Genomic DNA, 12,596 nt, shown 5'->3' with positions numbered 1-12,596 from the left:
AAACAACAAGATTTGTTTTAAATGTCAAAATCACATGGCAACAGATATTCAGTACAAGGGAAAAAAACTAGCAAACCTGAATTGTTGCAATGCTCTCTCTTGTATAACTGAAAACTTTCAGAGGCACAGGAAGTTATTTTATCACTACCTCAAAGAAAGTGAAACAAAGCAAGTATCCTCTGACTCAGCTATTTCAAGATTACTCAAGTTATATGTCCAGAAAGATGTTTCCCTATTAGTGAAAAACATTAACTGGAAAAGCTCAGAGACAGTAGTACTTCCCTCTAAGTCTCTGAGGTGCCACCCTGCCCTAGCTTCTGCAGGACTTCAGTACTCTAAGACTCTGGGCTCAATTGGGTAGAAGTGTTAAGAAGGATACAGTGAAGCATGATATGGAAAAATAGTTACAGACAATTCCTCCTTCAGCCTAGGCCAATCATAAGGCTGAATTCCATATGCAGTAAACAGAAGTTCTCATAAGACAAATCCAATCTGCCAACATCACCACCACAAGTGGAATAGGACATTTTTAGAAAAAGAAAGTCACTACTTCATAAATAAAGAAACTTGTGCCCTTTAGCAGGTGGCTAGCTCCCAGTTTCTACTGGGTAGAACAAGGAAGAAATAAGATACTCAAATCAGTTTAGTCACTGACTTGCACCTAACAAAAAGGTTTCTTCACAATGTCAACTTTATGCTGGATTCAAATCAGAACTCCAGTCACTGCTCTGAGTGCCTAACAACAAGGGGAATCTTCAGCCTTTTGGAAAACAAACCAGTGATTCTCAACCAGGGTGCCAGGGCAACTTGGGGGGGCCTTGGGCTGTGAAGAGATGAGCCACGTGTGAGAATAGACAGATATGTGCAGGATCACATTCATCCCTGCCTGGCAGTTCGCCTTCCCCTAATGCCTCCCTGCAAGGAGGCAAGCACTGTAATAAATAAGTTCATTTTTTAAATTGGGTGCCTCAATTCACTAAAGTTATAAAGGAGTGCCTTGCACCTGTTACAGGGTGGCCTGTAGATAATTAGGGATGCCTTCAGTCTAAAAAAGGGTGAGAACCACTGACATAAACAGAGCCTGAAAGAACTTTTTTTGCAGTTTTTTTTTTCCATATTTGTTTGAAGTGGAACAGATCACAAGTACCTTATTCCAAAATATTATTTTACTGAATGCACCAACATCTGGTTGAGGCCTACACAGATCATGGTGGTGGGGAAGGAGAGGAGACTTACTGCTGCTGCAGAACTAACCAATATGCCCATCACCTCTGTTGAACCTGCCAAAAGCCACTTCTGTTTTGCATTTGTTTTAGACATTATTCTCTGCCACCCTGGAGTGGTAATCTGGAGTACAAGATTTGGCATCTCACAAACTGCATTAAGGTAACATGAAAAGGCACACTTCTAGAAACACCAATGAAGACTGAGCTACATCAGTGAGAGCATTGCATTGCACAGAGAATATACAAATCCTATCAATGGGGTCCTCAAGAACTAGTCACAACTATTACAACAAGTTCCTTGCTGGACAGCTCGCAGCCATGCACCCTTCCAGACTAAGCCCAGTCTGGAAAGATAGTGTAAACGTGGTATGTAAGTTACTTACAGCTCAGCAACTTCCTGTTCCTCCTCCCAGGCTTCTTTGTGCGTCAGCTGGCTGCTTCCTGTGCTTTTACATGTCCATATTCGTTCGTTGTATCTCTCTAACCGTGCCTCGTACTCTCTGGGGGGTCAGCCGCTCAGGAAAACAGAACTCAGGGAGCAGACAGCACAACCAAGTACAGAATAACCAAATATTATGCAGCCTTTCACCCTTGATTGTACCCAGAGCCAATATTTTGCACTAAGATTTGACTGCAAAACTCCAACCTTCATCACATGTGCCATTCTAAAATTCTAGAGCTCAGTGTTAACTCGGAAAGCTCTGCTATATTTGAGAAAGAATATAATGAACTTCTCTCCTAATGTTTCAGCAAAGTGATTAAACAGAAAATAAAGAGGTTCTTAACTCCATCCCATAATTCAAGCCTCCTGAATAAAAAACATTTTATTAGAAATTATCAGTTGGCATATTCCCTTGAATTCCCAGTTAGTACAAGTTCACTCATTTCCATTTCAGTTAACATTAGTAGCATCTTCCCACAAGTTATACACCAGGTTCAAATTGTATTTGTTCTGGTCATGGAGTACTGGGAATTGAGATGGGAAAATGTAAAGGAGGGGCAAAAACCAATAGATGGCAAGGCCTAAATCAAGCCTAGTTTATAGCTCTTATGAAAAGTGAGCGACCCCAAACAGCATAGTTCAGTGCTCCCTTGGGAGGCAAATTAGTGTTGGAAACCACTTTTAATGCCTTACTTTGACTACACTCAGTTTTTGGATTAAAGTAATTTTTCAGATACTCATGCAAGCATTTTTTTTTCCCCAGAGAATCAAAGTCACAACTCTATTAATCCCCAAATTCGTGAGAGTTTTTTTCACTTTAACCACAACAAACTATAAGCTGTGACACTCAAAAAAAAGTTGCCCATCTTCAATCTGTAGCAACTAGCATCATCCAAGAGGTGAAGTTTGGAAGAGATTCGCTTTGGGGGAGAATAGTGGCAACAACCTTTAAAGCAAAAGCGAGTGCAAAGGAAAAAAGGCTTCTGTAATTACAAAACTTTTCCCCTTCACTAAAAGTATAGACAAGATTATCATGTACCATTTTTTCATTTTAACATGTATGTTGTTAGTAAGCATGACAAGTTTCAGAAACTGATCTTTGCTTTTATTTGTATAAATACAAGCTGATTTCAGAAGCAAACCCTGACGTAAGCTATGAGAAGTGTTCAGTAATCTCAAACATCTGAGCTTTGCTGGTCACCTGGTAGGGAAAGAAAGAAGGCTTCCCCATCTTGGACACAAAACTTAGTTTATGTCTGCCTCCTTCCTTCCCTGACGCACGCTTTTTCAACTAATGCACAAGCTATTGGCCACAGCTAGAGGCAGCAGAATGACTTCAAGGCACCTAAACGGTACTAAGAAGCCTCTCAGGTTCTTGACTCATGGGTCTTGCTCACACACTACATGAAACACTGAATGCACAGTTGTGACTACGCAGGAGGGGTGTACCAATAAAGATTTTTGGGGCCAATACCGATAGCCAATTTTTAAGGAGGCATATCGGCTGATACCAATCCGATTTCCGATATGCAGCTTGAAGAGCTGTGTCCAGCTGGTAAGTCTGGTGTGGTGGAAGGGGAGAGCTGATCAAGACCCCTGCAGTGAGGGAGGGAAGGGGGCTGGGCATGATCAGCCAGAGCAGGGAGGGACGCAGGACAGTGGGTGGAGGAGGCGTGTGCCCTCCGGATCTACAAGGCGTGGGGTGGCCTGCAGGTGCGAGCTGGAGCCGGGGCAGAATGGAGGCACGGCTCATCTGAGGGGCATGGGAAGGGGCCCCTGCACCAGCCCCGCATCCCTCCACCATGGGGGCCTTGATCTGCCTCTCCACACTCTTTCCCCCTCCCCTGCACACCACACTAGACTTACCAGCAGCACACAACTCTCCACGCTGTTAGGCTATGCTTCTTACTGACTATGTGCTACACTGCAGCTGTATGCACACACGCATGGGCATTTATTGGACAAATTATTGGCTGCATTAGGCCGGTTTCCAATATAGAAAATGTTCTTTATATCCATTCAATATCACATCAGCACTGATATAAATCGGTGCACTTCTACTACGCAGTCATTTAGTATTTGCATATACCAGTAACCAGAGTTATTTCACAGTAGCATACCTACGTGGTTTTTTGGTGACACTGACTATGCTACTGTAGATATGGCCAGGGTCAATTAAGATGATCACTGGAGTTGGGTAAGGAAGGTACTTTCCCCCACATCAGATTAACAAGGATCACCATTAGATATTTGCCTTCCCTCTGTAACGTTTGGGTATCATCACTTTCTGAGACTATCTGAGCAAACGTTACTTGAATTCTGTATTGGCAGTACCCTTCTCTCCCATCCTCCTCCTGGAGCACACTGAAATTTTTGTGGTTTTTTTTAGATGGCTGTGACTGTGGGGTGCAAGCGATACTGAAGTAGATGACCCTACAGACCTTTTTGGACAAACAGCTTTTGTGAATGCAGGGGACTGGGACCAATGGCTCAAGAAGCCCTATTTAGTTCTAGATCCCTACATTCCCCCCCGCCTTCCCGCAAAAAGCATCAGATAACCAAATTGGTGTGATATTGATCAGCTCTCTAGCAATGCTCAGCAAAGAACTGAGAACCCAATCTGACAGAGCCCAAAACTGCAACTATTGAACTAAAGCCTTGCCTACATCTTTCTAGCAAGAGCAGTGCTTAAATGAATCTCAAGCCCTCAATGTATACAGAAGCCCAAACACACAAAATCAATTGCCCTAACCCCTGATCCAACATACCACCAGCAAAATGCATAGTATTTGAAAAAAAGCATCCAAAGGAGCCACAGTACTGCCAAAGAGCTGCTCTAGTTGGTAAAATGTTGTGACATGGAATACGCATTCTAAATATGACAGTGCTTAAGAAACTGGTAAGCTGCACTGCATATATAACTGAAGAACAGAGTTAAAAGAACTGTTTCACTGCCACACAACGTACTGGACCTTTGTTCTCTCCCAACCCATAAAGAGACTCTGCTCCTTCTGCAGGCAGTTCAAAAGGAGAACAAGCAAATGCCCAAGTCCCAGTTGATAAAAATTAAAACAAAAAACTCCTCTTAACTTTATTTCCAATATCACCAGAAGAGGCCCAAAGTTTTTCCTCACAAGTTTTCTCCTTGCACTTGCCATCAAGAACAAGTATAATTCTGACATGTCAGAATTTTGGGCCTAAAAATTATCAATGGTGTAATTAAAGCCAGCAGGTGCAACAACTCAGCACATTACAATCCAGAGGGCACCTTCCCACCTCAAACCCAGTTCTCTCAAATGCAACTTAACTCCAAACTACAGCTGGTCAGCTCTCATCAACACCAACTCCTGACCACATTCTTTAACTTGCATTCTAGCAGCATGTTCAGAAAGGCCTTTCATTACCTCCGACCTTCTTTGTGATACTAGTGAACCCCCAAAACTGTATAGTGCTTTGTAGTTCAAGGGCACAACCCAGAAAAACAGACTGTCACAGCAGAGCTTCCTGTATGTTAAGCCATTCAGTTGTGTGAACTGTTTCGCGCTTTCCATTAAAATTGAGAAGAGATCCAACACATCTCCAATTTCAAGTCACCTCACAGGTCACATCCAGGACTGGGGGAAAGATCCTGTCACTGTGTCCTCACCAACTGCTTTGTTTACCAACACCACTCAGTTCACTGCTACTTGGATCATTAAACCCTGTGGAAACGGGAACAATAAAAATACACCCCAGAACACCAGCTACTGGTAAAAATGTAAGAACTGCCAGAAAGAACATACAAGTTCGATTTAGCATATGGCCACCACTTTGAACAAACTGCTAGATTAAAGAACACTCAAATATGAAAAAGTGAAACCTAAATAAAAACAAACCAAGCCACAAAACAATCCTTTTGAAAATGATTTAATCTAGAAGTTAAATAATGCATGCAAAACTAATTAGAGCAGATATGCAGCTTATTCATGCTATGAAGCTGCTAAGCATCCCTGTACATGGTATAAACCAGGAAACAGTTTGAAAATAAATTAATTGCTTCCATTTGCATTAACCATGACAGTCAACTCTTACATCACATAATATTCTTAGTACACATGCAACAAACCAACTCTCAAACTGCAAGCAATGCTTCATGTTTGCCATACATACAATACATAAATTTACCATCTTTTCACTATGTCTTTGCTCTAAAAAAAAGTTTCTGCTATAAACCTGACAGAAACTCACATGACAAGAACCTTTTGCAAGAAAACTTTATACTGTGCTGCTGCCGTCCATGTTATTTTCCAACCAGTTTAACTGGCTAGGAGTCCATGCTCCTAAATTCTGAAAGCATGTCCTTGGCTCATCTGCAAAACACTACCTCTCTCCCTTTGTGAAGCCTTTACCTCTGCCATTTGCTGTGCTACTCTGAAGTATAAGCTGTTGAACATCTTCATTGCATTAGAATACTGCCTGAACAAAGCAGACAAAACAGTAAGAACAGCAAGCATTTCTTTTCCAGGAAAGCAACAATGCTTCCCAAAGAAAACACACATTAACAAGTTAGCTTTGCTCTGAGTATTCCTTTCTTTTAGCTCCATTAGTTTAAGCCTCATACCAAGCATTTGGCCCAGCACATATCACTTGTAGCTTTTTCATATCTTAACTGGTCATAGGTAAAACACCTCCCTGTGGAAGTCACATGACAGCAGTTACACAGACCAAAGGAAAGGAAGGCAAGGGGCACTTGACCACAAAGGCTGCAGCCAGACAAGCATGGACACGCAGTTTGGGGCACCGCAGACCTGTCTGGGGCACCACACACACAGGCACTCCCTGCACTGCTACCTTGCAATGCGGGGCAGGGGGGCTACGACCCCAGGAGATCCTGGTGTCAAAAAACCGACATCGAAAAACTGTGGGACAGCACATTTCCATGCTCATCTGGATGCACCCAAAAGTAGCAAAATTGTCTTTTAACAAGATGTCACACTTTTGACTTAAGATATGTAATGCAGACAGCTCCTTTTTCATGGAGTATACAATCTATGAATTCAGTAAAACTGTGATTTGGACAAGGCTAGGCATCATTTACTTTACCTCTCACATCATTTTGGGGTAGACCCATTAGACCACCTGTATAAAAGAACCTATTTCTGGTTTTGCCCTATGACTCATCCCATCTCAACACCCACACAAGTAGCAAGCCTCGATTCAAGTCACGGCCCAGAAGGCTAAGGCGTCACCTAGTATCCAGTGGACTTTGCTCTATTTTTTCCTCAATGGAAACAAACAAACAATCCTGCCCTCCCCCCAAAAAAACACCTTCGTGAAGATTTGGCAATGAAGAAAAATCACCACAAGTAAGTACCTAGCCACTCCCTCCACCTTACACCCCTGCCTAAACACTTTTTGCATCCTTGTCCATATGGAAGCTGAAGTCACCAGGTTTGTAAAACTGATCCATAATACTTGATCCTTAGAAAGAGTCCAAAGAATTTTACATATACTTCATTCAGATACCAGGCTAATGAGCAGAGAAGAAGAGCCAAACAGCATAACAGAAACGGCCTAAGGCAAGGCCATGCAAAATGGTAGATCCGGCAGTCAGCCAGACTCCACTTCCCAGCAGCCCTGGCCCGCATGGCTATAGCTGGTTTCCACGGAGACTCCAGGAGCAGCAGTGCAGTGCCCTGACTATGCCAGGCCATGGTTTTCATGGAGACCGGCCCCAGCAGCACTGACAGGGCGCAGGGCAGGCAGGAAGCTTCTCAGGCGCCAGGACTGGGATCTCGCCATGGCGACAGCACAGTTCAGAGCCAGGGTAGACCCATGATGCGCTGCCTGCACGCTTCTATCTAGAGCCTGCGGGCAGCGAATTATAGTTCTGCCCATACTCCAGACCACACTGTCACTGCCACAAGATCCCAGCCGTAGAGCAGCTACCTGCCCTGCGCACCCTGCCAGCAGCCACGCTGATGCAGGCAGGGACTGCTGGAAAATGGAGTCTGCTGCAGGCCTAACTGGCCCATGAGCCAGACTTTACCCGTCCCTGGTCTAAGGACATACTTTCACTAGTGGGGAGTTGGGGGAGGCGGGGGATGAGGGGGAAGAGAAAGAGAGGTGCCCAAGTTAAGCAGCAGCCTAGATATCTTGCACTTAAAGCCATACTAAACTGAAGACTTCAAACCTTTTTCACTGATAGTCCCTCCTCTTCATACACAGATTCCTGTTCTGACTCATGAATACTACCCATTTGTGCCACATATAGCAAATGGAAGTAACCTTTCCAGGCTTACTTGTTTCTTCACTGCTTCCCAGCTAATAGGGATGCTTGCATTTCTTTTGTTCCCATAGTTGCATTTTTTATAATATACATGCAAGGAAGAAATCGAGATATGGAAGAGATCCATAGTGGTTCCTTGCTAGCCTGGAACTGTAAAACTGTTAGTATTTTGACCTGAGATATGTAGTTAGGGCTTCCAATACCTCCCCTTGGGAAAAGCATTCTACATGATAACATCACACTAAGTGCCTTTTCCTGACAGTTTTCTGCTTCATCCCTTTCATCCCATTACTTTTAGTTACACCTTTTGAATCCAGCTATACAATTCCTCAGCTTCCTTGGCATTTACAAGCTTCAAACATTTCCAGAAGTGTCTCCCACATCATTTTAGTCATCAGTTAACCAAGACATATGTACTAAAACAGTGGTTCCCAAACTGTGGGTCGTAATCCTGAATGGGGTTGCAACATCAGGGGTTGGGATGATGGATGTATGTGCCCAGTGGGGCACAGGGCTGGACCAGTTCCAGGCAGGAGCCACCTCCACAACCCAGCAGGCAGGACCGGTGCAGGAGGGAGCGCCACACCATTGTGACCACCAAGGTGAAGTGCAACAGCAACAGAGTTGTGCCCCCACTGATTTTGGGTGGGCAGGGGGATGCCTCAGCCTGGCAGCCATGGTGGCTTCCCCCACTCCAGGTCCCACGTGCTGAGCCATGGAGCCTCAAGGGTGGGAAATGCAGCAGGGCAGGGAGACCCAAGCCCACAGTAGGCATCCTGCATTGTTTCCATATCCCAGCCCCATGTGCTCTGCTCCAGCCCTCCTGGGGCTCCACACTTGGCTGACAGCGGGCAAGGCTTGGGCACTGGTGCGGGGAGCACAGGGATGAGCACTTGGAGGGGTTGGGGGGCTGCAGGTTAGGAGGGAGAAGCACAGGAAGGGCCAGGAGGCTGTAGATTGGGAAGGAGGCACCTAGGGGGTGGGGGGCTGCAGGTCTGGAATGAGGGGCCATCCTGGGGAAATGAGGTCATGCTGAGGAAAAGTTTGGAAAGCCCTGTACTTTTAGTATTACCTTCAGAGAAGTCCATAGTCTAAAACTGAAAGCTGTTCAGAGGTCTCTCTCACATTTTAAAAATGCCAGTCACAAGGACACTACATTTATTCATTTCTGAATACCTTAAAATTGACACTCATTTTCAACTGAAATACCTCATCCCAATCCCATTCCATTGCACCTAATGCATTAGTAATACCTGTCTGCATCTCAGACTTGCACTTCCATCTCAAAGGCTACTTAATCTGTCCTACAACCTTTAGCTGGCTGCACTTCATAGTAAAGTAATAGGACACTATAACACAAGAATCTGTAAAAATTCTAGAGCCCCTTTGTCTCACATGCTGCCAAGATCTTTCAAGCACGTTATATACATTTAGATATTTCCCCCCACAATGAGTTCTCCCTTGAGTTTACAACCCTCTTTATCACAAACGAAGAATCAGGTTCCAGATCAGTAATTTGCAGTCTCAAACCACAGGCCAATCCCCCCTCCCCAACCCCCCCTGCCCCAAGGGAAAAAAAAAACCTTCATACTTTCCTCTATGGAGGACAGGCACCTGTTTACATAGCTGAGCATCTCTTCCACTGGTGAGCTGACTTGGCCACGTCCACTTCCCCTTCCCTTCCCCACTCTCCAAGAAGCGATGCACCACACTGATTTCTCAGTGCTAGCGTAGCCATACCTTTCTAATGAAAAAGGTTTCAAAGGGGTTTTTAAATGCTGTGTGAGCAAAGAAGTAACTTTCACTGCTCATTTCATTTACTGCCTCCCCAACAACATGAGCTTTTCTTGCCACCTATTATACAGAGAATGTATTTTTCAAAACAAGTCTGTCCTTTAAAAAAGTTCCTCCAAGACCCATTTCTGCCCCATTACAACGGTAAATTGCAGCCTAGGAAAGAGATGATCAATAGGTGCTTCTGACAGTTAATTTATTCAATCCGCTAGCTGAGCGCAGGCTTGATGTGCACAATTTACTTTGCACCCCTGTTCTCCCCATGTTTTGCCACAGTTCGGATTAGGAACTCGTCAAGGCAGAGACCGTCCTTCTAGTCCAGCCGCGCTCAGGCAGAACAGGGAAGGTGAGCGCCCCCAGAAAGGTCGCCCTCACAGGCAGGAATGACGGACCCACGACGATTCCTGTAAGAACAGTGCAGGAAAGTGGCAGGGCCCAGGCAGGCCCAGCGGGGACTTCCAAGCCCTGAAGTGGTGCTAGTGCCAGATGCGTTTCCTTGCCGGGTTAAACAAATGCCTCGGCAGCGACCCCGGCTCCCTCCAGGGCTGTTCTTGCAGGACTGCTCCCGGGCACGAGAACGACCACGGCCCCAGCTGCCCCCTCCCCCCAATTCCGTGCATGGAGTCACGTTAGGACGGCGTCACCTGGGACGGGGCTTTGTGAGGCTGTTAGGAGGAGCCATGGGAGCAACAACGCTCGGGGTTTCAGGATTCCCCAATAAGCCCCGAGCAAGCGGCTGCCAGACAAGCCCGCAGCGGCGGCGCCGGGACCAGCTGCAAGCGCCCAGCTGAGCTCACCCCCAGCCGGGCCCGGGGCTGAGGCCAGGCGGATACGCGGGTGCTGCCGCCTCCCGCCCGGGGCCGCATGTGGGACCCCCCCGGTCACGCCCCTCCCCGGCGGGCCGGGGCCGATCGGCAGCCCCGCACAGCTCCCACTCCCCACAGGCCGTGGCCGGGCGGATACTCGCGGGTGCGGAAGGCCTCCTGCGTGTGCGGCACGACGAAGCGCTCGCCTAGCTCCCCGGGCGGCAGTGGCTTGGCGAGCGGGAAGGGCTTACGGCCCAGAAGCGGCGCCATGGCGAGGAGGGCGAGGGCCCGGCCGGCCCCGGCGGCTGCACCCAACGGCCCCGGCGGCAGCGGCGGTGGGACCGGGCGGGAGGATTGAAAAATGGCGGGAGATTCCCCTCCCCCTCCCGAGCGGGCGGCCGGCAGACGCTCCGTGCGCGCACCCGAGCATGCTATCCCCGGCTAGCCCGCCCTTCCCCACAAAAGCCAGTCCTTTCTGCTGTGGGCCGGGACGCCTGCCTCCGATTGGTCGCCCGTCACGTCTATCTCGCCGGCTCGCCCCACCCCTCCGAGGCACAGGTTTCGCTGCGCCGCGCGCAGGGTGAAAGGTCACGTTATGTAAGGGGAAGGGAGCGCGACTCCATTTTGTGTCCCCGTTACTCGCCCCGCCCCCTCCCCGGCACGGCCAATGGGGGCGCCCCCCGGCCCGGCGTTCCGGGCTCATCCGGGCACTGCTGAGCCGTCGCGCGCCGGGCTTTGTCTGTGCGCCTCGGGCCCGCCCCCGGTAAGGGTCAGCGCCTGCGCCGCTCCGGCAACGGCTTCCTGGGCGCTGGTGGTTGTGGCGTCGGGGAGGACCAGCCTCGGGCCTTGCCGCAGCCCCCGGGGAGAAGCGCTGCCGCGTAGGGTGTCCCGGCCCTTCCGCCGCGGGCCCGAGTCTTCGCGCCCTTCAGCGCTTGCTGGGCGCCCGGGACCCGGCAGGGTAAAACGTCCCGCCGCTTCTGCAGCGAGGAGATCGCACAGGCAGTTTTCAAGGTCCGGCTGCTGCAGCTGGGGAACGGGAGCCATTCGTGCCCCAGTGAAGCGGCTTGCGGCGGATGTATGATGGCTTTTCCTCAAACAGCAAATCAGCCAGAGCTGCTTTTCGGAACAGAAAGTACCCACGGGGGCTTGCCCCAATGACCCTGTCCCGCTCCTCCGTCTAGAACAGCCGTTGCGCTCTGGGGGACCGCAACATGATCCTGTCATGTGCAGTGTTGGGTGGGCAGACGTGGCGATTCACCGGTAAACCTGGAGGTTTCGGATAAGAATCCACGCGGTCAAGAACGTGCTGACCTGCTGCGGCTTTCTGAATGCTTTGCGACAGAATTGTTCTATGGTCTCGTTGTAATCGACAAAGCAAGTGAAAACGGGGAGTTAACACTTTCCAAGGGGTGCCTCTAGCCTAACGAGGCTGAGAACCGCTGGTGTAAAAGATTACGAGGAAGCATTCATTTATCACATACTGTAAGTGAGAAACCCAGCATTTTAATGACAAGCTGGTAGCAATCTTCAGCTTTGAGGCTTGTATCTTTATTGCTGTAAAGTTTACAGTGTAAACCAATGGCTCTCAACCTTTTTAGACTTGAAAGACCACTTGTAAAAGCCCAGTTTTTAGGGTTTGGTTTTTTGGTTTTCTTTAAAGCAATTCTTCTGTTGCAAAGAACTCAGACCACAGCAGGTCAGAATGTTTGTTTTTAATGCAAGGAAATACTGGGTTTATTTTGAATCATGTTTGCACATCTAACAGTGCTAATGTTGTATGGTCCTCTTGAAAGTATTTCAAGGCACCTCAGAGTATTGTGTCATCCTGGCTGAGAATCACTGCTGTAAACCTTAACACAGGCCATTATGACTTTTCTTAATCTAATTAGGCTAGTTGTAACCCCTTCTCCCTGCTTTGAGATCTACAGCTAGAGAGCCATGATGAGCTGTCCTCGCTTACACCAAGTATTATCTAACTCCAGATAGATGCATCCACATCAATAGAATTTCATTTGGACTCTGGCACTACTCTGCACTCACAAGAACATCCAAATTTAGCC

General features: G+C 47.7%; 2 protein-coding genes across 3 annotated transcripts in view; both read right to left on the bottom strand.

The window, feature by feature from the left end:
* BAZ1B (bromodomain adjacent to zinc finger domain 1B) overlaps window positions 1-10,957 on the bottom strand; it is a 78,726-nt gene extending 67,769 nt beyond the window's left edge. Inside the window, exons 1-2 of the mRNA XM_090025691.1 lie at window positions 10,694-10,957; window positions 1,610-1,726 (exon numbers count right to left, since the gene is read on the bottom strand). Coding sequence (XP_089881817.1) covers window positions 1,610-1,726; window positions 10,694-10,806 — 230 coding nt within the window. The 5' untranslated portion in view covers window positions 10,807-10,957. The remainder of the gene's footprint in view (window positions 1-1,609; window positions 1,727-10,693) is intronic.
* A 221-nt stretch (window positions 10,958-11,178) lies between these two features.
* The window catches only part of LOC149853995 (uncharacterized), a 14,787-nt gene continuing 13,369 nt past the window's right edge, over window positions 11,179-12,596 (bottom strand). For both annotated transcript variants that reach the window (XM_090025694.1, XM_090025695.1), the window contains exon 3: window positions 11,179-12,596. This exon is cut by the window's right edge. The gene's annotated coding sequence lies outside the window, so the exon portion shown is untranslated.

The sequence above is a fragment of the Crocodylus siamensis genome, chromosome 13 (genome assembly GCF_052110815.1).
Source record: "Crocodylus siamensis isolate JL-2025a chromosome 13, ASM5211081v1, whole genome shotgun sequence".
Taxonomy (NCBI): Eukaryota; Metazoa; Chordata; order Crocodylia; family Crocodylidae; genus Crocodylus; species Crocodylus siamensis.
The sequence above is the reverse complement of the archived record's forward strand: the minus strand, read 5'-3'. Positions and strand labels throughout refer to the sequence as shown.